This window comes from Toxotes jaculatrix, chromosome 11 (assembly GCF_017976425.1).
Source record: "Toxotes jaculatrix isolate fToxJac2 chromosome 11, fToxJac2.pri, whole genome shotgun sequence".
NCBI lineage: Eukaryota > Metazoa > Chordata > Actinopteri > Toxotidae > Toxotes > Toxotes jaculatrix.
The window spans coordinates 22,761,728-22,788,667 of NC_054404.1; the positions used below are offsets into that span (position 1 = coordinate 22,761,728).

General features: G+C 42.6%; 1 protein-coding gene across 1 annotated transcript; it reads left to right on the plus strand.

The window, feature by feature from the left end:
* Positions 1–228: 228 nt before the first annotated feature.
* Positions 229–19,231, plus strand: slc2a15a (solute carrier family 2 member 15a). The gene is made up of 12 exons (XM_041050706.1): positions 229–410; positions 2,968–3,066; positions 6,787–6,947; positions 8,044–8,168; positions 8,736–8,881; positions 9,391–9,523; positions 9,966–10,153; positions 15,356–15,466; positions 16,002–16,103; positions 17,149–17,224; positions 18,662–18,789; positions 18,977–19,231. Exons 1-12 carry the CDS (start codon positions 366–368, stop codon positions 19,229–19,231), a joined length of 1,569 nt encoding a protein of 522 aa, XP_040906640.1. The 5' UTR covers positions 229–365.
* Positions 19,232–26,940: the final 7,709 nt, after the last annotated feature.

Here is a 26,940-nt window from a genome sequence, read left to right on the forward strand (position 1 = left end):
CTTCATCTACTCTCCTCCTCTCCCCTCTGTTCTTCTCTCCTTCTCATGTTTCCTCCTCTCCTCTCCTCTCGTTTCCTCCTCTCCTCTCCTCTCCTCTGTCTCTTTCTTTGTAAATTCACTTAAAGCTAATTGCTTCCAGCAGGCTTTTCTCTCAGTCCGTCACGCTGCTCTCCGTCATGTGATGACACTGTGTGGGCTTGTTATCGGGGGCCTGTGGGACTGCTGCCCGATGCACTGCACATGAACAGGCCTGACCACTTTAACCTGTCTGACCACGCCTGCTGCTGCAGCCATGAGATCCTGTGCAGAGTAGAGAGGAACCCTTCTGCTGTTTGCTGTTTGGGACTGGATGAGAGATTTCTTAAATGGCTGAGGAGGTTTTAATTCCATCGTCGGGGAAAATCACTTCGGTAAGTTGAGACTGACTGCATGAATCAGGTCAGACCCAGAGCCAGGGTCGTCAGCTGACTGATCCCCTATTGTTTCAGACATAGAGTCCCAGCAGCTAATAGCATTTGCTACCATCTTTCAAACTTGTAGCACTGTACTTGGGACAAAGTAGCTCAGCGACTGCACTATGCAACGCCTTATGAGATGCTTAAAGCAGGTCACCAAGCTTTAAAATCATAACATTTACTGTGATAAAGAAACCTACAGTGTAAAAACTTTGATTTTACTAAAAAAAAAAAAAAGAGGATGCACATTTTCCTGTTATTTTTTAGAAGCTGGGTGAACTTACTGATGTTTGGAGCAGGTCAAAGTCAATCATGGACAGTGACTGTGATACTTACTGTAATGCAGCATGTCGTGCCTGTGTGAAAAAGCTCGTTGCACCAACTTCTGTAAGTTCAGCAATGACTTGCTTCAATTTAAGAAACGTGTAATGAAAATTAGCTGTCATCAGCTGTAGTAGTAACAGTGATGTTCAGTATTTTTTTACCAGCTCGTTGTTTCAGTGTGTTGCATCTCATCTGCTTTGAAAAAATAAAAACATTCACACATTACAAAACTGAAGAAATAAATTTTATATTTTTAACACTGATGCGTTGGTGTTTCATAACCAAATATACAGACTCATTCATCCATGAGAGACGGACTGGTACGTTTCTGGACCAGGGTTCAGTGTAATTGGTTGTGTGAGTTTGACATCATTCTTGCTGAGTGTGTCAGTGTTATGAGTGTTACAACCAACACAGCACACTCATGTTTGGCCTCCTCTGAACAATGTTAAAACTAATGATGTGATGATTAAAAACGACTCCAGAAAACCTCAAGAGTGCAATGGAACAGTTTAAAGACAATAATGTCTGCGGACTTATAATATTAGATCATTGATAACAGGTGAGACAATATCTATGACTGGCAGATAATCATAGGGAATCATGACCATCCTCATGAACCCTGATCATTGATGTGGTTGCTTACAGTAATTGGTTGCTTGGTGATAACATATCAGGTAATGTGTGATGGAAAGTAGTATGGCAAATATCCCCATGGTTACTACTTATCAATGGACATGTTATTGACCTTATAGTGCATACTCTAATATAATATACTGCAAACCCTAATATAAATTTCTCAAATTTGGGAACACTGACCAACATTTATGAGGAGGTCATATCCACCACTGACATAATAAGATCAGCTTGGATGAAGAGATAATATATCAACTGTCAATCTTTTCTTTTGGTCTGGTTCAATACAGAAAATGTCCACAGTGATTTGAGACACAACCTGAACATTTGATCAAAACCACTATTTTTCACTAACCTTAACCAAAGTGCTACATTTGGCACTGCAAAGTCACTAGGAAAACAATTTAGTCATATGTAAGGATAGTTTCTTGGAGGTGGGTTTGGCAGAAGAACTGATCTGATCTGATTAGCTTCTCTATGTAAATTAGTGGACGTTTGTCAGACTGCTGTAATGGAAAAGTCTCTCCTTTTCTCCCAGCTCTGTCAGTATTTTATGCTGTACGTTAAATTATAGAACGGCTCAGATATTTGATCAAATGACAAAATAACAGAGTTGGAGAATATTCTTGTCGGTGAAACACAAAAGGCAGCTGCCTTAGTCAAGAGAGTAACTTCCAGTGTAAGTAAGAGAAGACTGTAGCTCTGAGGGAAACTGTGAATGAATTAGTCGTGTGGAGCAATGGTAATATGATAGTGATGATTTCTATGATCCAATTTACCAGTGGACTGATGGACCTTTAAACTGACAGGACATGTGTATGTTAGATTTTCCCAAACTGATGCACTCTGTCCTCGTGTCACACTCAGATGATCAATAATTTCAAGTATTCAAATGTGTGAATACTTTGAAATGACAGAAACCTGTGGCTGAGTCACTCAGTACAGCACATCTGAGGTTGATATATGTGTTTATGACCAAATACCTGCAAAACTAATGACATTCCCATCAGCCTCAGCTGGACTTTGTGACATCAACATTCTAAACTAAGATGTTAAATTATACCTGCTAAACATCAACATGTTAGCGTTATCAGTGTGAGCATGTTTGCATGCTGATGTTAGCATTCCACTGTGCTTAAGCTGATGCTAGCAGCTTAAGCACAAGAGGCTGCAGATTCTTGGGGCTCTTTGGATGAACTCGATGCACCCTGGTGTGCCAAGTGCACTTTCAGTATTATGGTGGCCTGGAAACAGTTTGAGATCAGAAATAAGATGTGTTATATGTGGGCTTGTTAGAGGCTGTGACAATCATGGTCAACCACATTCTCTACTTTCATTCTCTTTATACACAGGGCTCTCCACCATCTTTAGTTTGTTTTGGAGAAACATCACTTATAACACAACTGGTGTGAGATAAAAAGCCACCAGTCTTCATCGTGGTCTCATTAGTTGTAGTTCGAACAAGGAATCTCCGTCCCTCTCGCTCTCTGGATCAAAGCTACACTCAGTACTCTGCTCTTCCTAACACACTCCTCTCTCCCTCTGTCTGCAGCACCTGACCGGCTCTCTGTTGGCGGTGGCATTCCTCACCTCTTTCGGGAGCTCCATGCTTTATGGCTACAACCTGGCTGTGGTCAATTCGCCTGCTGTGGTAGGACACACACACACACACACACACACACACACAAAAAGACACAGACTGTGATCCAGTGCTGGATTTCCAACCAGGCCCCAAGTGGGCAACTGCTCAGGGGTACAAATTCCCTGCATGTTGATTGTCAAGTGACATTTGGTAATTTAATTAACAACATTTGTTAAGGAATGTGAAGTATGTAGTACATACTAAGGTGGGCCCTGCAGTTTTAGCTTATTTTGTTTGGCCTGTCAAGTACCAGACCTGTGCTCACATGGTGTATATACTCCTGAATAAAGCGGTGATACATCGAATTACCACAATGTAGCACAGCAAGTGATCTAAACTACTGATTAGAAAGGTTAGAGATGGCTCACATCAGTTTCACTGGATTCAGTTTATGAGACAAGGCTCAATAAACTCACAATGTGTTTAAAAAGTACATCAGAAAAATTTAGACAATTTTATGTCTCTATTATCTTATTGTTCACTGTCCTTACATTGTGCAGTATAATTTTTTTTAACACAGTTCTCTGCCAAAGTTACAACAGCTTTGATTTCAACAGGAATGATGCGTGTGGGCAGAGCTCAGTTGGAAAAAGGTGAATTCACATATTTCTGTTTTAATGTCATGGAGAAATACCTCAGATTTGATGCCAACAAAGTCAGTGGAATGAGCCAAACAGAAGCACATTTCATCTCGCTGCTGTGAATTAGGTGACGATTTTATATGGTTGAGTTGAAAATGTTTCAGCTTGAGTGAAAATACTGTGTGGTCCTGAGCTATATGCAGGAGAGGTTTATGTAAGTTTGAAAATCAATTTGTTATGGTTGTAATTTCAATGGAAAATAGATAAAAACATTCTCTGCAGGCATTTGTGTGGTACAAAATGACAAACTGTGGTTTTGTATCAGTCCACGCTTGTTGTATGCATGTGTATATTTATCTGACAGAGTGTGTGGCTTTCTGTGCTTGCTTGTGAGCGAGTAGTTGATGGATAGTGTGTGTGTGTGTGTGAAGAGCTGCTTGTTGTGAGGAATGAGAAATTCCTGACATACGGGATTTTATTGGATGGAATGCAGCCTGTGGCCTGGTCAGTGAGGGTGAGTGTACAGTGGAGTCTAACACCACAGACAGAGACAGAACTGAACTTCCTGCTGCTCTTCCAGCTTCTCTAACTCCTACAGCTCACTGAGCATTTCTTTGATAGGTCCATGGCAAAAACATTTTTCCTGGGGGAGTTACATGACTACTCCACCACTTGCTATTAAACTCTGAACCCTTCATAGTTTTATAAAAGTTAAGAAATGATTCATTCAGATGCAAAATAAACTAATGCTCATCTGAAGTTTAGTAGTAGAAGTCATTGTAATGATTGGCTCTTCCCTTTTTGATATGGCTCTCTTCTAATGCCATGTTTCTGATATTTTAGCTGTGACCTCTGCTGTATTAAAATGTCTACTACATCCAGTCCTGCTATTGTTACAGCCAAATCTGAATTAGCCTCTCCGCTCGCCTCCTCTCCTCCATCAAGCTGTTGAGGTTTAGCCCACTATAAGGCTTTTGGGCCTATGGATAGCAATGTTCAACCAGAATGTTCAAACCAATAATTCTGTAGCTGCATGGTGCTTCATCTAAAGCCAAACATGGATACTCCTACATTTTAGCATTTACAAGGAGCTTGTTGTAAAGATTTTGCCCCCTTTAAACATGATTTTATACATATTTTGACCAATCATTTTCTTCTGGTGTTTTTTGAAATAAGAATAGTCTAATTTCTACACCTCTCTTTCTCATTCTATCATTGCTGAAAGGCCTTTTCCTGAACTTACAACAAATACCCATCGTCAATATTCAGTCAGTAGGAAAGAGGGCTTTTTTTTGTCTGCCATAGAGTAGGTCTGTCAAAAAAAAAATCTGCCAAAATCTGCCTGGTGATGTTTTGCTGTAGATTTAAGGAGACCTCCTGAGTTACTGTTGTCAGGCTTTGAGCCAAGGCAAAGTCACATGCATAGAAGCCACCAGTTGAGTAAGAGCATGTGTTTGCCAGCCTTCTTCCTGCAGTTGGGGGAACTAATGCTGGTCCACAAACTCATGCCATCACATGGTAAACTGATTAGGAGACTGAGGTCATGAAAAAGAATGGGGATTTGATTAGACTGAGAGCTGAAAATGTCAGAGTTAGTTTTCCCCTCGTTATATATCAGGTCAGCAGACGTCTAAATGTATCCTGTATTTAGAGTTTTCCAGCACAGAGTGTTGCTCACCTTCCAGGTCACAGAGCGCAGGATGATAAGTGGGTATCCAGTGGAAATTAAACAATATGCTTCAAGTGTTTTTTTACCCAAGTTACCATGATAATAATGTGTTGATGCAACATGTGTGCTTTCACAGTGAATAGACAAAACTCTGAATTGTGTTGTCATGTTGTAAAATGACAGTAGCAGAAATAAAATATAACCTGGAGATGATATAAGTATTTAAATCAAAATGTAAAACAAATATAAACACTAACAGACACTAAAAGTTGTGTAACTGAACTAAAGTACAGCAGCAGGAGCTTCAGTCGAGTTGAGTCGGCTGCACAGCTTTATGAGTGTTTGTAGTACTGAACAGTCTCAGCAGTGTGCATACAGCTACGGTAAGCCCTGAGGGAAAAACGTGTCAGTCTGTCTGCACCTGCACTGATTAAAGCTAAACTGTGTCACACAGGACTCGGGGGGAGTTTGTGACAGTGTTTAAGGTTGTAATACTCATTTATGTCTGACAGTTAGTTTGGTGACATGTAAAAGCTGAGCAGGCGGGAGAGGGTGAAGGCTTTTGTCAGAGTCGGCCTTTAGAGAACAAGGATGTGGCTAGTTTTTTTTCCTGTTGCTCTGACACTACTTTACATCCTGTTTCTGTCACGTGGGTGCAACATATTTTCTCTCGGACATCTTTGGTGTTGCTGCTGGAAGGACTGAGTAAGATTCAGGATTAATGTGAACAGTCAAACTGTCTTCTCTTTTTCACAAAAGAAACATCAGTACACTATCTGGTATTTTAGCTCTTCCTCTGTGTCTAAACCCAGATTAATCCCAGTTTGTTCCATCATACATTTGAGTCACAGGGATAACCATCAGTTTAACCACCATCAGATAATTAACCACTGATGTTTGAAAAAACACAGAGGGACCTTTAAAGTGGAACTACACACTAAATTATTCATTTTTGTGCTGTACACATGATCACAAAGATTACTGTCAGACTCTGATGTTACTAAAGGTGAATGAGTAATAGAAAATGATGTTGTACATGAATGAGATTTATTTCCTCCACAGTGGCGGTGAACACAACACACAGGCCCACAGGTTTCACTGAATATATCTCCTGTATTCAGAGATTAACAGGATATTTAGGGCTGACAAACAATGTTACATACACAGCAGGGCTATGGCTATGTACTGACACTCCCCCACAGACACACAACCAAAGAGCCTCTTGTTGTAGATCTCAGGTATAACACAGGTACCCACACAGTTACTCTCTATCCTTGTGACAGTCAAAGCTCTCACAGTCTCCCTGTCTTTCAGCACAGTTTGACAGCAGCTTCTCATTGATGCTTAGCTCTGACCACCAGCTCTAAGTCTCTGCCCATGTTACACTGAGGAGCAGGACAGTTAGTCTCCCCCTATGTCCTTCATGGTTTTTCAGTGTTTCTTCCTCCTCTGATCTTCTACTCTCCTTCAAACCCTCAGTACATTAAGGACTTCTACAACAAGACAGTGCTGAGACGAAATGGAACAGGACTCAGTGAGGAGACCCTGACCCTCATGTACTCTCTCACCGTGTCTGTCTTCGCCATTGGAGGTCTGCTGGGCTCCCTCATCGTGGGCATGCTGGTCAGTCGCTTTGGCAGGTGAGAGGATTCTGGATTCTAGACCCGTTTCTTACCGGAAAACGTTTCTTTCCTCTCAGCCATGAACACAGTCTTTCCCTAAAGCTGCTTGATATACTTCAAACTACTTTTTAAAAAAAGTCAACTTACTATGTAACAACTACCCAGACTCACTTCTGTGTCACTGGAAACTTAAAGAAAAAGGAAAGAAGTTGCATGGACATTGAACATTGCATTTGGACACTGGTTCTGCTCTGTCCTTGCCCCAATAACCCCCCACATCCACACCAAACCCTAGACTGTCCAACCACGAGGGTGGATAGTGGACACTGGCCAGTTGGCGGTGGCGACCTGAGAGACACTCAGCAGCATCTGGTGCTGCCGCCAACATGAACACCTGAACACACACAGTTGACACAACACACTCACGCCAAAGAACATACGATACTGAAAATACACTGGTCTTAACACAAAAAGAGGAAATAGGGCACAGAGAAGTACACACATGCACTTCACTGGCACAAAAGGCACTAGATCACACCTCTGTCCTCTGCATTCACAGCTGCTGATAACCCCTCTCGCCCCTCCCCTGGTGCCCTGTCGTCCTTCAGAGTGCACCGGCATGTTTTTCGTCCCCTCTGCCCTTCAGAAGTGTACTAGTCCTCAAAGTGCGAGGGAAAGTTCTTTTATATTCAGTGCAAGTCAGCTGAAAGCTCCATTCATCTCCACTATTTCACACAACTTCAGTGGACATTTAAATGCAAATGAAAAGCAGGCGATTTATAATCCCATTTACAGGCTGATCACTTTCTTCACACAGCGGTGTTTTATGGCTAATCACAGCTTATGACCCCCCTTGTGAGCTGTGATAGCGTTTTATGGCTAATCAGGACTTATACAGGCATACATGTCTATCATTATGACTCTGTGTATATCAGGGGAGGGGGGGTCGCTGCTGTCGCTGTCCTTGTTTCATAAACCTCTGGCTCATATGCTTTTATGTATATTCATAATGTCTGCTTGCTGCTTGTGTGTGTGTGCGTGCGTGCATGCGTGTGCGCGTGTGTGTGTGTGTGTGTGTGTGTGTGTGTGTGTGTGTGTATGTATGTGTTTTCAGGAAAGGCACAGTGGTAAACACAACAGTGCTGGTGTTTATTGCCGGCTCACTCATGGGCTTCAGCAGGATTTGTGGTTCACCTGAGATGGTCATCTTTGGCCGCTTCATCACAGGAATTCACTCAGGTATACACACACACCTCTACATCCACTACACACTGAGATGCACCCATTTATTGCTGAATACAATAAGCCATGTACACTATATGGCCAAATGTATGTGGACACCCCTGTTCCAGTTTCCAGGGATGACATTGTCTCCTTTCCTTTCATAAAGGATGGTCTAGGCTAAAGGAGATTTAAAATAGCAAGCACTGAAGCAACTTTCATTAGCATTTAGATCATTTGACTAGCTCTAATCACGACTGCCACTTAGAAACTTCTGGGTCATTCCATGCCGTTAGGAACCTTCCTAAGCAAAAAAAGACTTTGTGACCAGTAGGCTGGGTGGGTTGGCAGGTTTTGTGCCACTATTGTGTTTTTTTGGCTTTGCACAGAGCAGCTTCATGCCTGGTTTGAGTGTCTGCAGACATTCATCCATGTCGTTCCAAGTCTCACTATTAGGTCAGACACTCCATATATATTACAGTGTGGTTGTATCATACTTTTAAATCTTTATAGACGATTTTATGAAAGTGGATCAGTACTTTGTCACATAGATCTTCTTCTTCTTCTCTGCTTTTGCTGCTGCAGGCATCTCTCTCAGTGTTGTACCAATGTACCTGGGTGAGATAGCACCTAAGAACCTGCGAGGCTTCCTAGGTCTCGTGCCGAGTATCTTTATCGGCACTGGAGTCTTTGCTGCCCAAATTCTTGGCCTGCATGAGCTTCTAGGAAAGGTAGGTAAATGATGCTTTCTAACAGCAGCCAGCGTCTGCAGGGGACTTAAGCAAAAGTCATGTGACCATGTGGTTACAGTGTGGAGCAAAGGCTTGGCTCTACATCTCATCTCTTCTCATGAGTTCTTCACTTCCACAAATCAGTAATAAACCTCAATATCAAAACATCTATTTTGAAACTTGTAAATTTATTAATGTGTGTTCACACTGATCAGTAGACAACGTAAGGTGACTGAAGAACTCACATTCATGTGCTTAGTGTTAACAAGTTAAGAGCCCAAAGACCTCCAGCCACCGTACATTAGAATTTATTCACATTTGAATAATTGCCAAAGACAACCAATGCAGTATTTAATGATGTAACAGGTATGCCATCAACCAAAAACACAGTACCCATCCATGGTGATATTGTTGTCATTACATCATCTGCTTTTAAGGCTCACAGTAACCCACTGGGAGTAACATCCTCAGCAGCTTTTTTAAGTCTAACTCTGTTGGAACTGTTACAGGAGGAGCACTGGCCCCTCTTTCTTTCCGTGGTGGTGGTGCCCACCTTCATCCAACTGCTGCTGCTGCCATGGTTCCCAGAGAGCCCCAGATACCTGCTGATTGAGAAACACAACGTCCATGCCACCATCACAGGTCAGTGTTGTGGCACGGCTGCACATCTACAATGGGAGTCCTGTTAAATTAGAATAGTAACTAGCCCAATAAGAAGTTCTGATTTGTCACAGTTTAGTTTTGATATATTTTGAGACAAGCATTCTTTTATTGCACAGTGGTTGCTTTGAGTTGTGCGTAGTTCACAGTAATAAAAGAGTGTGTCATCAGTAAAGCAGTGATTAGAGAAATCAAAGCAACCCATGATGTGGTAGAGGAGAGGCATGAACACAGAGAACAAGATGGGACCAAGAATTAACCCCTGTAGCACACCGCTTATTAAAGATGTTGATGACTGTCTGCTGACACCACCAGTAAGCTGGTGGATCTGATTGTCCAAATGTTAAGTTACAAAGGTTTCCTTCCAGATGTGCATCTTTCCATGATGATCTTACCATGCTGCTCCCTGTCCCCTGTCTCTCAGCTCTAAAGTGGTACAGAGCAAAGTGTAACATCCAGGCTGAGATTGAAGAGATGCAGGAGGAGCAGCGCTCCTTGTCATCAGTGGATACACTGTCAGTGTGGCAACTGTTGCTGGACGACACAGTCCGCTGGCAGATTCTTAGTGTGGTGGTCATCAACATCGGCATGCAGCTGTCTGGTATCGATGCTGTAAGTACTCTGGGTTTTCCCTAACATTGTTAGAGCACCTAAGCCTTTTTGTGCAGAATGAACAGAAAAAAACTACGCTGAGAGTTCTCTACAGCCCCGAAAATATATTGCACTGGTCCAAATGATATTTTTCTCTGGAAGTTAGGTTTGAAAAAGTGAGTATTTAAAGCCACCAGATTTAAGTCTTGTGTCTTACTCTAAGTCATGGGACTAAGTCCACACTGATCACACCTCTGCCAATACAACTAGTAATGTCTCATACTGTGACCTGTTGTCCTGACATTTCTCCAAAAGGTGCCCCAACTTTCCCAGTTGTATAAAGGAGTGTTATTGTGCAGAAGGCATTTCAAGGTTTAGCAGGTGTTTACTTTAACGGGTATCAGTAGACATTTTCAGTCTCTATAGCCCCTCTTTGAGCATGTTTACCATCAGCTGTTGCTGCCAAATGTCTGGTAAATTGAGTCTTTAGGCTACCCTGACGAGCAGCACAAACTGGTACAGGCTCCCAATGAAACAGCTTCAGATGGTGTTAGTCAGGTCTGGCTCTTCTCACTTGCACTATGTCTCCCTCACCATCATTTAATTTCCCCTCGTTCTCCTTTTGCCTTTTCACCCTCTTTGTCCACCTTGCCCTCTCCCCCTGTTTCTACAGCTCCCCCATCTGATCTAGCTTATTAGACAAAGACTGCTCTAAATGATCCCTCATTGTTTTATAAGCCTTGAGTGGTCTTGTGAATAAAGCCAAAAGCCGGTGTCATCATTTTTCTGCCCATACGATTAGCCAAATTCCCTCTTTGAATTATGCCCTAGAGATTAATTAATTATTCAAATGATTACCGGGGCGCCCGGGCCAGAGAGTGCACACTGTAAGCTACAGAGCTGAACTCATTAGCACGCCCTTCTCCAGGCTGTATTTTTGCTGCTAATTAGCTCTGCCCACAACAGTGGAGCAGTGCTGAAACGTGCACACACTGAGAGCAGCACTGAGGATGAAGAGGGTTGGAATGAGAAGGGTAATACAGTACATGGCAATGGGATGAAATCAATGCAAATTAATCATAAGGACCATGGTGATGAAGATGACAGTGATAAAGATGATTATTGTGCTTGACAACAACGGTTATGATGATGCGTACTGTGATGATGTAATTGTGATTGAGGTGATACCATTTATGTGTAATGATGATGATGAGGCTGAGGCTGATGATAATGATGATGATGAGAATAATGAGGATAAGCAAGCTGAGAAACATGATCCCAATCAGAGGAATTGCGACACTGATAGTGATAAGAAATATGGTGAAAACGATATTGATGACAGTGACGGGGTTGGCGGGGGCAACACTGCGATTATGTTCAGGATGTTCTTCAGAACACTGATGTGATGAGGATGAGGATGGCAGTAATGGTGAGTGCAATGTGGCAGATGCTTGAAGTGATCTTTAGTCCTAAGTGCATCTGACAGTTGGCAAGCCATGGCACAGCAGTCCCTGGCACTCCACAGGACTGTGTGTGTGTGTGTTTGTGTGTGTGTGTGTGTGTGTGTGTGTGTGTGTGTGTGTGTGTGTGTGTGTGTGTGTGTGTGTGTAAGAGTAAACGCCAGTTGTGTGACTTGGTGTACTTATCTACCTGCTCCTCTAACCATCACCGTCTGCCGTCTCCAGTTAATATACCTCCTGTCCTGTCCTGCTCCCCCTGAAGCCTCAAATTGAATAGAATTGAATGTGAGCAAATGTCTGCTGTCTCGCTGTGGCAGTGCTGTACCACCTGTGCAGCCCTGCAGGTCCTAAATGTCTGCATCCCCATTTCGATTTTTACTCCACTGTTTTTTTTTTTCTTCTTGAGGCATACATATGTCACATAATGTTTTACCTGTGCCTCTCATCCAAACTGCTCACAGACGACTTGTAACTAGTCATCTGTGAGCGTTTAGCCAGTTTTGTTGTCGGCCAACTGTGGGCTGAAAGACGGAGTGTGCCTACCTGCAAATGTGTGTGTGTGTGTGTGTGTGTGTGTGTGTGTGTGTGTGTAAATTTGAAACTGTCACAATGAGAAGGATTTTAAAGGATTCATTAGCCTGCGTCTCTGTCACTGATGTTCTCCCACATCAAGGAACATGTCTAGCTTACTTACCTGTGGCAACACCGTAGAAAAAAGGCAATCGATGTTATCCTCAACAACAGCATGTTCCCCACGTCTCCGCCTGAGTCGGGTAATCCTGAACAGGTATACAATTACTATCGCCAAAAATGCAAATACGAACCATCAACGCGGTCCCTTGAGCCGCCCCCGTGGAACAATGACTTAAACATTACAGCTACTGAACTCATGCCAGTCACATCAGCCTTCTCAGTCGAGGAGATTGAGAAAGTTATTCTCAACCTGCCTAACAACAAAGCCAGCGGTGCAGACGGTGTCACCTATGAAACCCTTAAGTCCACCAGGCCAGTGTCGTGTCCTATACTGAGAAGCATATTTAACACCTGTCTGCTTAATGGTAAAGTCCCCTGTTCATGGAAGGGAGCACTGATCTACAGAATACCTAAGAAAGACAATGTGCCTGAAGACCCCTCCACATGGAGGGACATCTCTCTCCTACCATCTGTGTACAAGGTCTTTATGAAGTGTCTCCTCTCTAGAATATTGCCATGGCTTGTTGATACAGGGACTTTGTCCAGCAAACAGAAAGCCTATATTGAACGCCAAGGCATGAATGAACATGTCTTCTGTTTAAAAACGGCTATTGATGACTTCAAGCACGACTCTGCCAAACTATTTGTAGTGTTTTTGGACTTTAGGGATGCTTTTGGCACTTTGCCCCATCAAGTCATGCTGAATGCACTGGAAGAAATACACCTGCCAAAGATGTATTCTGATATAATAAGAGATGTTTATAGGAATTCTTCCATACAAATCATCTGTGGAAAACAGCTCACCCTGCCTGTAAAACTTGAAGTGGGAATCAAAACAGGTTGCCCCTGGAGTGCAGTAAATTTTATCATTGCCATTAATCAGTGGTTAAAATGGTTATGTACACACGCCCCACCACAAGTGCTTTCACCAAATCCAGTCCAGGGCTATGCTGACGATGTGGTCATCGCATCCCGTGATGAAGGAGTAATTAAAAACATGCTGGCCTGCACCGACAGCTTCCTAACCTGGTCTGGCCTACAGGTTAAACAGAGCAAATGTGCAGTATTTTGGGAGAGGAGAAGTGGAGGAAACCGCTGGTACAGAGCCAAGACCGACCGACCTCCTTCCTTCACCATCTTGGACCAGCCACTCCAAGTGTATGCCAGACATGAAGCCTACAACTACCTAGGACATAAAATTAACATCGCTGGAGACTGGAGTCAGCAGGTGAATGATATGGTTCAGCAGTTCATAAGCAGACTGGATCTGATTGATGCCTCACCTCTCCCAGTAACTCTGAAAGTCCAGGCAATCAGAGACATAGCATTAGCCAAAATCCAACACCTATTTGCAAATGTCCACATCCCACAAAAAGACCTGCACAGAATGAACAGCAAAACTGTGCAAGTGGTGAGGAAATGGCTGTGTCTCAACACACACTCCACAAGATGCTTCATCTTTCAGAAAAAACAAGATGGTGGGCTGGGTGTTCCAAACTGTATGTGGGAGTACACAGCTGCACGGCAGTCACACCTCATCAACATGCTAAACTCTGATGATACCAGCGTGAGACAACTGGCCAGAGAATCACTGCTGCTGGACTTCACAAAACGGAAGATACCCCGTGCAGGCAGGGGGCAGGACAACTTTCTGGGCTTCAGGAGGAAGAACAGTGGAAAGCTGGATACCAGGGCACAAGGTTTCGGGGTGTCATCGGACTGGCCTGATCTCAATGACTTGTGCTGGAGGACAGGCACAGAACTGAATTGGTTCTCCCACCTTCAACCAGTAGAGGTCACTGATGCAGTGGTGGACGACGTGACGATCACAGTGCAAGCCAAGCTGCATCATAACAACACCACCCATCTCCTGCTGCCTAAAACATCACGGCAAACCCTACTGTCCATCCAAAGGGATCGCAACATGGAGTATTGGTGCAGCCTGAAGCTTCAGGGAAAGCTGGCTGGACTGGCCTGTGCTGACCACTCTGTATCACACACCATATACAGCAATGCTGCCACCAGTGATGAGATCCTCATTTTCTGTGTGAAGGCTCGTCTGCAGGTTCTTCCAACAAAATACAACCTGTCTCTGTGGTTCCCCTCTGCCCACTCCCCCTTCTGTATAATGCATGAAACCCCTCAACACCTGGAGTCAGTAGCCCACATTCTCAACAGCTGCCCATCCTACAAAGGACTGTACATATCCAGACATGACAGACTGGTGGACATCATCGCTGCCCAGATCCCCCGTGCTCCTCTGGAGCAGCTTTATAAACACACCCCTGTCAATGCGCATTGGTTTAATCTGTCCATAACCCATTTTTCAGGAATAGCTAACACACCAGATATCATATGTTTATCACATGAGAAGAAAACAGTCAGACTTTTTGAAATAGCCTGCGCCTTTGACCTGTTCATGGAGGAATCCTACTGTACAAAAAAACTAAAATACCAACCTTTAATATCTGCTATTGAGAACTGTGGCTATAAATGTTTACTGATTGTGCTTGTGTTTGGCAGTTTAGGCCACGTGCATAGGCTGGTGGTCAGTGGACTGAACATCAGTGGACTGAGTAAGAGAAGGTCCAGACAGCTGGCCAGATACTGCTCCCTATCAGCAGTCATAGGGAGCATGTTTATCTGGAAAAAAAGATGCTTCCTGTTTCCTTGAAGTAACATTCTGATAGCATAAGTTCTGTTGGTCAAAGTACTAGTTGGATCTTTCAGCAAATTTGGTTCCTAATGATATTACCTTGTAATGTGGAATCAAATAAAGTATATAAATGTGTGTAAATTTGAAACTGTCACAATGAGAAGGATTTTAAAGGATTCATTAGCCTGCGTCTCTGTCACTGATGTTCTCCCACATCAAGGAACATGTCTAATTTCATTTGATTTCATTTTTTAAAATGTAAATGCGATGTGATGTGATGGAAAGTGTTCATCTTACCACAGGTGCACCAGTTGAGCTGGAACTGTGGTCTGCACTGTGCAAATGAGTTCATTAAAACAGAGCCCACTGTAACTACAAATTCACCTCACTGAAGTGCTTATTTTTCCTCCACAGATCTGGTTCTATACCAACAACATCTTTGAAAATGCGGGTATCCCACCTCCAGAGATCCAATATACCACAGCAGGAACAGGAATCATTGAGATCATCGCTGGACTCATTGGGGTAAACTCACAAAATAAAGAGGAGCAGCTGGTCTTATCTTTTTATTGGTGTTGTGCCTAAAAAGGTGTTTTATAATCGATTAGTTTGAGATACAGTAAGATTCGATAAGAAGATAGATATCAGCATTTCTGTGTGATGTGGAGCTGGGGTCAAGTCATGGTGAGCCTAGCTTAGCATAAAGACAGGAAGCATTACACAATGTTTTTAAACAAATAAGATCAACAAGTTCATTGGTGAGCTTCAGAGGTGTTGATAGGTGTATTTATGAATGTTTGACAGAGCCAATGCTAGCTGTTTCCCTCCACTTCCAGTCTTTATGCTAAGCTAGGCTAACCACGTCCTGACCCCACCTCTGGGTCTAACACACAGACATGAGACTGATATAATCTGAACATCTCACTCTTGGAAAGAAAAAAAATAAGTGCGTTTCCCAAATGTCGAGTTGTTCCTTTGGATACACTAAAGCTCACTGTACTGTGAGTGTATATATATTATTTAACAGCATCTGACCTGAGCTCTGTGTCTCCTCCTGTAGTGTTTCACCATAGAGAAGCTGGGCAGGAGGCCTCTCATGATCGGAGGGTTTACCATGATGGGCATCTGCAGTGCTGGAATCACACTGGCGCTTATTTTACAGGTGTGTGTGTGTGTGTGTGTGAGACCCAAACCGTGTGGGTGACAAGCAAAAAAGACAGTAAGCAAGCTCCTACCTCAGTAACCGCTCAGTCATCCACAGAGGGGGGATGTACCTTTTCTCCCTGTGTGAATTTAAAGAGAAATCACAAAGAAATGACTGAACTTTTTACAGGACACCTCAGAACTGCCTCTTCAGATCCATGGTGGACTTGACAGCAGTGATTTTAGTACTGTGGGAAAACAGCACAGCTGCTGTTAACTCTCATTAACACACAGACCACATTAAACATGTTCTGAACTATTGCTGAAAATGAATATCCATATTGATGGTAACAACAGTCACAGCTGGTAAATAGTAACTTCACAGTACCTCCACAGTGCTCAGCATGTTTCAGCATCTTCAGCACTGCACAAGTCTCCTGTTCCTTTACCTTTAATCTAGCCTTAATCTCAAGTGTGGACACTATAATTTTCAAGTTGCACCAGGTCTGATTATATATGAATATTTCATCTTCTCACTCATGCCTGCAGCGACACACCCACACCAACACACACCTCGTGTTTGTTAATATGCTGTTTCCAGTCTGAACACCACAGACAGACAAACACAGCTACAGGCTGTGGGAAGACACCCCAGCTGACTCCATACAGAAAATCTCCAGGTTGACTTAATATCACTCCATCTCTTCTCCCGACAGTCACCTTCCCCCCTTCCCTTCCTCACTTCCTACAAGTTGCTTTCTGGTAGGGGACAAGTGGGAAGTGAGGGAGGAAAGGAAACAAGCAGGGGGAAAGACAAATGGACACATCCCAGATGTTCAGCAGAGGGATGAGTGTGGGGAGGAACAGCTGCGCCTGTTTCACTTTCACTTGGCAGAATGAACTGTACTCCTGCTTTGCCCCCGTGGAACAGTTTTTCACATGCAGGGCCTCAGAGCTGCAGGCTGTGGTGTGAAGCTGTGTTGGAGTCAAGTTTCCCTTCAGAGAAAAAAACTCAGTATAATCAAACCCACGTCTTCATGTTGTGCCGTTTCCTCTCTCTGCAGACTCACATATCATTAATGCGCTATGTCAGTGTCTGCTGTGTGGTCGGCATCATCGCCGGCTTCTGCATCGGTCCAGGCAAGTCGTTCATCACTGCATGTTAAAGGGTTGTTTCACCCAAATGACAAATAGCATATTTTCTCACTCACTTCTTGTGATGATATATTTTTTTCTGTAGTTATTAGTCATATCACATAATGTCAGAGGAGCTATGAACAGACACAGCATTTCACATTAGTACAAACTTAGACAAAGAGTCAGGAGAAGTACAGGTGTGCACGTTACTGTAAATTCACCAAGAAAACAGGTTTAACGCATTATGAAAACAGAGAAAAAAGCAGAACAATCCAATGCTTTCTGCTCAAATAGTCCCACAAATACACATCTGTTGGTTATTTTCTCAGTCAGTTAATTGTTTGGTCCATAATAAGTCCACAGTTAGGAAACGTCTGTCACAGTTTACCAAAGCTCAGGCTGACATCTTCAAATGGTCTTGTTTAGTCCACCAACAGTCCAAAGTATTCACATTTGCCAAGCTGAAACCATTACATTTCTCCACTGTATTGGACTGAAATCTTGGAGACAAATATCTCTGAACCAAAACCCGTCACCACTATAAATACAGAAATATTTGGCATTTCAGTCTGATCTGAATGCAGCTGTGAAGGAATGATTTCATTATTTAAGCAGAGCAGAATTTAAAAATCAAAGCACTTTCTGTTTGACTTCTCCACCTCCCAGGTGATAAACAGTACCGCTGACCTGGTTAGTCTGCACAGGTTCAGGTTGCTTTGTGTTATTGAATGGCGCCCTCTGGTGGTCAGACCTTCAACATTTTTAATAATACAATAAAAGACAAAGCGTACTGTTGCTCCTTGAATACCTCAAGTTATTAGTCAAATCTGTTAATTGCTAATAATTTAATAATAACCCTAGTAATAACTATGGTATAAGTATGTATGGCACAGGAGTAATGTTGTACATTTCAGCATGTAAGTATGGTTTTCCACAGTGAGTGATAAATATGCCTGTTTATTTTTCTCTATGCAATTATGCATACTGTCAAATTCATGCTCTGTGCCCCCCTGTAAGGGAGACAAATAATGCAATTTTAATGATAGAATATAATAATAAAATATTAGTAATTCATTTGATATATGACTCTCCTGTCCACATGCTGGCCTGGCTCTCACCCGATTGGCTGGTTCCGTTTATCTCTAATTAGCCTTCCATAAGCCTTATTGGTGTGAAAGATGATGAATGAACATGAATAATCAAATCAGGAACATGAATAATAAATTCTATTCACAGCCACTCATCAGTAGAAATGTTGCTCGCTCGCCCAGACATATCCTGTTAGGAGACTCATCTGCATGTTGTTTTATTTAAAAAAAAAAGAAGAAGAAGTGAAAATACACAGTTTGAAAGATGTAGGTGTAATGAAAGACACTATCAGAACAGAATAGTGTGATTTGTATTTATGTTTTTCTATGCTTGACTCTGTTCCTGTTCCAGCTGGGGTTCCCTTCCTGATCACAGCAGAGCTGTTTAAACAGTCCCACCGCCCAGCGGCCTACATCGTGGGTGGATCACTCAACTGGCTGTCCAACTTTACTGTGGGCTTCGTCTTCCCATTCTTACAGGTGAGAGCTACACTCAGCACACATATACAAAAAGTATAGATGACTTAAATCCTTTCCCTTTATATCCAGAAAATGACCCATGTTTTCCACTATGATGATGTTAGTCTATTCTCCAAACCTCAGTCACTGATCAGTGTTCTATCCTCTTCTCCCAATCCTTCATCCATCTGCCACATCCAACCATCAGATGTCAGCAGGATCTTACTGCTACTTGGTGTTTGCCACCATTTGTCTGTCCGTAGCCGTCTATGTCTACATCGTGATCCCAGAGACCAAAAACAAGACATTCATGGAGATCAGCCGAATGTTCTCGAAGAAGGAGGCAGTCCTAGAGACCCAGGGCCTGATCCACGTGGACCAGCTGAAGCTGAAGAAGATGAACGGTTACGGTGGTTTGGAACATGCATCTCTGGAGTTCGACAGCTCTTCTTCTGTACCTTAACCGAGCATCAGCTTCTCACTGGGAATACAAAACCACTCATCATTTCCTCTTCTTGATTCTTGTGTTGCAATGTGTACACATTCACCAAACACCACCTCGGCCTGGACTCAGCGGACTCTGGTTGTGTGAAGCTAGACTTTTCACTTGGATGACACTCAGGTTCCAAACACTGCTGAATATGCAGTTCAACATACAGTCCTGGTACTTGCAACTTCTTATCAGTGTAATGTTTTAGTATGTTTGAGCCATTAAAGGAAAATTCCAGTTAATTAAAACATGGCTCTTGTTGTGTTCGGTTTGGCTTTTCTTCCTCTCAGTGCGAGTGACACTGTACTCACCAGTGTAAGAGCTGAAGGGGGGAGTCTGTTATGGCACTTTCATCAAAAATGTGACATTAGTTTTAGTAGAATTTGTAATATAATGAGCACAGCTAGCTGCGAGCCGCCACGCACCTGCTTTCATCATCTGAATGCTAGCAGTGCTTAAGCTGTACACACTGGTGTCCCTCATGTTGCCATGGCAACAAACAGGTGTAGGGTTTGGATTCAGCAAAATGATCAGAGCTTGTGGACAAAGACGCAGCAGCTTGTGGGAAACTGGGAGGATGAGCAGAATGCATGTGTGACAGAAATTAACCTTTTTAAAAATGCATTTTTAAATAAAAAAATCTTTTGTATATTGCACTAAAAAATAATCTATGATCCCAATATTTATGCATGTTTTGACTACATCGTCTTCTTTCTGCTGTAAAGTTATTTCACCTGTTAATATTTTTTCACTTGTAATTTTAAAAAATCCCTCTACAGTCATTTTACAGGCTGTATCTGAGTACTGTGCACTATACAGTAAGTGTGTTTTGTACAAACAGCAAAATCCAGTTTGTTTTGAATATGTGGACAAATGTGTCTTTACAAACTGTTGGAAGATAACGACATAACTGAAATATACTTTTACTACTTTTAAAACTGTGTCTTTGTATGTTTTTAATGACTGTTTGTCTCTTTTCACTCTGTATGGTGATGAGAAAACTATAAAATGCACAGACCTCCAACACCCTGCCTGTTCACAGAGTTTAGGTGTGAAGAATGTGAATTTTACTCGTTTTCAGTCAATGGGAAGTGTGGAAATGACACACCCGAGTGCTTGAATGCCTCCTGATAACACTACAAACAGCAGAGGTATAAACTTGAATCAGACTCATGACAGGCCTGTTTCACAGCAGCCATTTTGACTTGTCAAAGTAAGAAAAAACACGTCTGATGAATAAAATTATTTTTCAGTGTTTTGAAACTATGGATTAAAAGCAGTTTACCTGAGGCTTTACCTCATACCCTAAATTACCCTTCTGAAACTCTCCTGACTGCACACCACCAACACCAACCCTGACTCACTTCTGACCCTCAGTGGTCAAACAGGGAACTGTCCTACTACTCCAGTCTTCCTGAGACACACTTGGTTAAAGGTTGGTTAAAGGTGCCGTGCACCTCTTCTTGTAAAACAAACAAATGTTTTGTTCACATTCAGGTTTACTCACTGAAACACACCGTGGGAATCCTTGAGGTCTAACAGACATGTCAAGTGCATTTACTTTTGCTTATTTATTTTTAGCTTATTTTTAAAGTATTGTCAATCCAACAGCTCCATAGTTCTACTAGAAGTCTAATACTAAATTAAAATTTATATTCATGATATTTTTCTACCTTAAAAAAAAGTATAAGTCAGATGAGTCCATGCAGCACTACGGTTAGAATCAGAGAGATGACAGTGAAAAACAAACATCTTGTTCTCCAGCCTACTGATTCATGTGTATGACAGCACATGATGAGCTGATAGTGGTTACACCTTTAGTGAAAGGGCCTATTACCCAACATCTCTGACCAAACAACATTATATTACATAATATTTATGTTGACAATAAACCACCAGCTGCCAGGGTTCAGTCATAACTGTGCTGGGATGTGAATAATCCATCATGTCATAAGCTTCAGCTTCCTCATCTCTTTATTAGTGAAGCTCCTAAACCCAGCTTGTAGGTGTATTACTGGTTTGTTTTGAAATGACTTTACTTTTGTATCAGTTGTTGTGTTACTTCCTGTCAATATGTTTCCCCGCCTTTTATTAGTGTCTCCCCCGCCCTGATTTGTTTCACCTGTTCCCATTTACCTCAGCCATCTTTGAGTGTTTCAGTCTCTGTGTTCCCTCCTCTCCTTGTCAGTTTGTCTGTGTTTGTTTTCCTTATGTGGATTTTTTGGGGGATTTCCTCAGTTTTGTTCCTGCCTGCGTGGACCCATCAGCCCGTAAGCATATTTTTGTTATTAAAATAACTTCACTGAATCTGCCTGCAGGAGGGTCTGCCTTTCCCTGTGTTACTGGCCTCTACCATAACACGTTTGTTCTCATTAACACAATGTTTGTTCCCTAAACACACCGATTATTGATTGGATATATTATGATGTCATTGCTAATAAATCCACTTCTTGATGCTTCTAGTAATATGATGATAAATTATAATCAACGGCATGTGATTCAGAACAAGGCCCTCCATCTATTACCAGCACCACATAACCTTCTCTCTTTCTCTGTCTCCCTCACACACACACACACACAAATGCCACCTCACACATCTCAGCATTGTAATTAATGGCAGTGCCTCCGTCCCTAATAAGCATTCTGGTGATCTTTATTGCAGAGTGTTCCCCTCTGGTCATACAAGCCTCTCTGTGTGTGCCCCAGTGTCCCTTGCCAAGTGGCTGTCACTGGTGCTGATGGTATTGCATCAGGGAGGCACAGGACAGTGACAAATGTCTGTTATCATGGAACAAGGCTGATGACAGAGCGGAGAGAACCTCGCTGAGTAATAAAACTGGATGGACGATCCAGCAGCAACAGTTCCACTGCAGCCACTCACAGCTGCTGTAATTAAACCAGAGAAGAAGAACAGAGGGGAGACGACAGGGCTACAATCATAGAAACAGAACACAGCAGATTAAGGTAAAGACCAAATCACACTGAGATACTTCAGCTGTATTTTATGATAAAGACATGAACACATGAATTATGTGATGTAAATGCAGCAGTAGTGTCGCTGTGTCCTGTGGAGGAATCATACGGAGCTGCAGCATCAGCCCATCACATGTATTGCTATCTGCTAATAACAACTATTGATTATATAGAATTGATGGGTATGTGCATTAGGACCCCTCACTGAAACCATTGCTTTATATCCATGTGATCATCTGAAAGTGTGTGTAATTAGCTCAACGTGAGGACAAAATGAAGAAGGAGAGAGCTGGACATGAACAAAAATTCACTTCTGCCAAGCAGAAACATTTTGTTCTTTGGACAACACGAAATTTATGCAGATGGAAAACAAGAACACAGAGAAAGGGATGCTTTCTGTCCCCTCCGCTCTCTGTCATGGCTTACTCTGTGTTCCGATGCGAAAAACTCACAGTTCAGTTGTCCTTGTGTTTTTCTCTTACTGTTGACAGACAAGTGTGCGAGCACGAAATAGTCATTTCACTGTGCCTCATGATTATATTCCTGTGCTGCTGCACTGAGAACATTTAATCATTTTCTAACTGTAAAGCCGCCTGAGAAAATCAAGATAACAGTTTTCTGTAATGACAGCATTAAAATGAGTGATCATAGATTCAGTTCACAGTACACAGAGAGCTGTGATCTTATATTGATACCACACTACTCTGACTGTGCCTGAACATGTGAAGATCCTCACTGTTTTCCAAAAACCCACTTGTCCTTATACTAAGAGCAAGGTGAAATGTTGTCCACTCACCCTGGATCTGGTTTTTTAAAGATCTGTTGTTGGGTGTTCCTTTAGTACTTTCACTCAGAGTATTAAAGGGAAAAGTCATCATCTGAATGTGATTCCTTTTAGCTGTATGATGGTCCTGAATGCTCAACACTTCATGCATGGTGATGCAGCTTTTCCATGACCACAGACTTTTCTCTCTTCTGTTTGTTTGATTTCCACCTTTAATAACAATTATAATCTTAATGATGTTTAATAATATATTTTTGGCTTATATACAAATCACTCCTCATATCACTGTTAAGTTTTGCAGTCCCTCATTGCATGTCTCTTTTCCTCCGTCCCCTGTCTCTGTTTCTGTCCTCCACTCCGTCCTCTGTCTGTCAGGGCTGTTGATGGCGGGTGTGTAAATGCTCTGGCAGGTAGCTGATGAATGTGGCACTTCTCTGCTACAGACTGGAAGTGTTTTGTGACAGAGTGTGTTACAACTGGGCCGGCCTGTTCTTTATGCTTTGGCACCATGCTGCCACACAGACAGCTCTGTGGTCCTGTGCCCGCCCCCCCAACAAATACATCAATGCACAGGCTGGGAATCCCCTGAAAGCTGCATGTATAATAACACACACCTTATATTTACAGAAATGGGAACCTGTGACTCAGAGTATGTCCACATCAATCCAGTTAAATTTGTGACACATCTTTCTCTCTCTGTTTCAGAACTCTGTCCAGACTGAAACTGCTTTTCCAGAGTGTGTAAATCTGAAAACTCCAGCTCGGTGTTTCAGCGTGTATGAAGGTAAACTGAGAATTTTATCTGTAATTGTAAAGCCCATGAAAAAGGTGATTTTTGTGTCCTTTAGCCTGTTGAATACATCTGGAATATAAACCAAGCAAAGAGACTGGCAGCGATTTAACAAGTCGGTCTCGTGTCTGAATAAACACTCACATAAAAGTCCTGACTGCAGTCTGACTTGTTGGACCTGTAACATTTCTGTAACACTTCTAACACATTACAAGACTGAAGTGAATGACTAACATTAACATTAACATAAAACCTGCTGCAGTACAAGGTGAAACATTCAGCATTAGTGACTTCTAAGATCACAAGAATAAATGTAGTATCTCAGTCTTCATCTCTTCTTCTGCACAGAGAAAACAAATTCAGCTGAATAAACTAAAGAAACAACTTTAAGTAGCTGAAGGGATTCTATCCAGCTAAGCTCTTCACATACAACCCAACTTCCCAACTTAACATCCTGTCATTAATGTGCACTGTCAGATTTTATATCAGCAGAGGTGGTGAGCATCAGGATGGTCATTAACAGCTACAATATTTTGCTCCAGGCCTCCTGGACCTGGAGCAAAATATTGTACAAGTTCTTGCTGTAAATGTGCTGTCATGTCTGAGTGAAGCCACACCTCTGTATGAATGACAGGCGGCATCGCAGACAGAGGAGGAGAGCAATTTATGTGCTCCATGTCTTAAAAGGGCCTTAGCACTGGGATGTACTGCCTCCAGGAAATAGCCATGTGCCTGCATTAAGCCTGCAGCTTAATGTTTTGCTCATAATGAAGCATATGAGCAAAACACCCAGGTCACACTGTGACCTGGGTGGTGAGCAACACTCAATACTGGAAAACTCAAAATCCATGATACATTTAGACATCTGCTCCTGATATATACTGAGGAAAAATAACACTCAAACATCCCGGGACTAAAAGTTCAAGCTACAAAGTGACCTGCCAGGAATTTGCTCTTGCATGTACGTGATTGGTCGATGCAGCTTTTAAGCCTGATGATGTTACGTTGCAGTTGAGCCCTGGTCAGCTTTTTTTGTTGGACGGCCCCATGCTGTTCAGCTGTCCAACACCTTCCATCATTATGTGACAGCTCAGAAATCCAACTCTTATCATATCATCATATCAGAGATGGACCAAATCCCAGAATATATCATACTTCTAGAGCTGTGGTGGGGGGCGGTGTGGGAGTCCTGGGGCCTGTTTTAAATGTTAATCACCACTGCCTTGCCCCGGGGCTACAGACAGGGCCACAGATGCTGGTATGCTAACGTGGCCGGCCAATAAGCATCTGAGCTGTTTCCAGAGCTGAGCTGGTTTCTGCTGAGCGCTCCACTACTCACGTTTATTCTCCCACATCATTAAAGACAGTCACATGTTGATTGCAGCCTTTCATTCCTCAATGTGTATGTGTTGCAGTGATTTTCCACCCGATGGCTTTGATGTGGATGAGCAGTGTGTGTGTGTGTGTGTGTGTGTGTGTGTGTGTGTGTGTGTGTGTGTGTGTGTGTGTGTGTGTGTGTGTGTAAGTGGAAATGTAAGTCTATTGTCAGAGTCAGAGGTTAATGATTAACCAATTAATAGTATCCTAACTAAACTCCTGTGCATTCAGGGACATGTTTGGTTGTTTTGCTGCACCCTGGATGGTTTGTCATAACAACAAATGAGGTGTGATGCGTCATTAACCTGAAAACATTCCCAGATTTTAGTTAGGAACCAAAAAATGATTTCATAAACCATGACATTGTAATACAGTTACTCTGGGCCAAAACCTGCTCAGGTTAAAGCAAAACTTCTGACACTGAGCTCCACACAGCAGGCTCGTGATGGAGCTAAGGATAAAATTTCTTCTTGTAAATTCGTTCATTATACATTTTTACACCGAGTTTAATAATTAATATCTTGTCGAATATTTCTCATCAAGGCTAGAACCTCCCCAAAGAGCTCTATCTGCTGATTTGATAGATGGACTGTTGATACTGTCGTGCAGTCAGCCTCCTATGGAAGGTCCAGTAGTTGTGACAGTTTTGAATAAAACTACTAAAATGCTCACAGCTGGTCTGTGTGTATTAGTCCACCACTGAAAATAGTCCTAGACATTCGCATCATTTCCTCCAGGTTGTCTTTAATGACAGCCTTCAATGACAAGTAAAAAATAGAATAATTCCAGACTTATCCTTTGATGACGCTTCTTCACTTGATCTGTCTATTTAATGTAACGAAAACAGGCCCACCTGGAGTTGTGAGCTCTCTGTTGGTGACTCTTAATTACTGTGCTTGTTCCTGCACCTGTACTTTCAGTTTTGCAGTTGCACTCAGTCTAGTTGGTACAGTGACAGGAGTTTTTTGAGTGCATCTGTGTTCCTGCACTGGACAGAAACTACCACTAGAGGACACTAGTGATGTATTCAGAGCTGCTTTGTTGCCTCATGATACAGGACTGGAGAAAAGCAGCAGGTGGAAGTAGGACGTATGTGGTAATAACAGCTCATCTTTAAAGTTCAATCAGACCATGAGCCTGTCCAGACCCTCAGACTGGGCCGGGTTCCCATGCAGTTTCCCTCTGTTTAATCACAACAGGGTCACAACAACATCACTCTGGCCCTCCTCCATTCACTGTCCTTTCACCGGAAAACGTGGCACAGGCATGTTATTACTCTGTTCATTTACGACTCTCAAAACCCTGAAAACATCAAATCACCAATACACAGCTCAATACGCAAGGTGGCCCTCAGTGTCTGTGACTTGACGGGCCTGGGCCCTTCTATTGTGCAGAGGGAGTTTACCTTGAAACCTATTTGAAGTCATTGTACCCCGCAGTAGTGCATTGTGTACTAGGCCCTCATCTCAACAAGTAGCGACACTTCACAACTACCTGTAATGGTGGATCCCCCAACTGCGCTCAAAAGGGAGACCTGAGGGTCTGCCTCTACGAATAACAATACAACTGTTTCCCAGTTGTGGCCCCTGTGTTTAGTCCCTGGGATCCCACAGAGGGTCTATTGGGCCCTATGAAGGCTCTTTACGGTCACTAATACATGAAACACAACAATAGCAGGTTTTCCAGATGCCACTATGATTGGCTGAGCTGTGACTTGAGCCAGGATGTAAAAATACGATCAGCTCTTTGGGTTTTGGA

What these genes read in the sequence shown, in the direction of transcription:
- slc2a15a (XM_041050706.1), top strand. Translation starts at nt 366, where the DNA reads ATGGCTGAGGAGGTTTTAATTCCATCGTCGGGGAAAATCACTTCG. An exon ending in CTGGTCAGTCGCTTTGGCAG is followed by an intron (nt 6,948 to 8,043) that starts GTGAGAGGATTC and finishes ATGTGTTTTCAG; the next exon opens with GAAAGGCACAGTGGTAAACA. An exon ending in CGGCTTCTGCATCGGTCCAG is followed by an intron (nt 17,225 to 18,661) that starts GCAAGTCGTTCA and finishes TTCCTGTTCCAG; the next exon opens with CTGGGGTTCCCTTCCTGATC.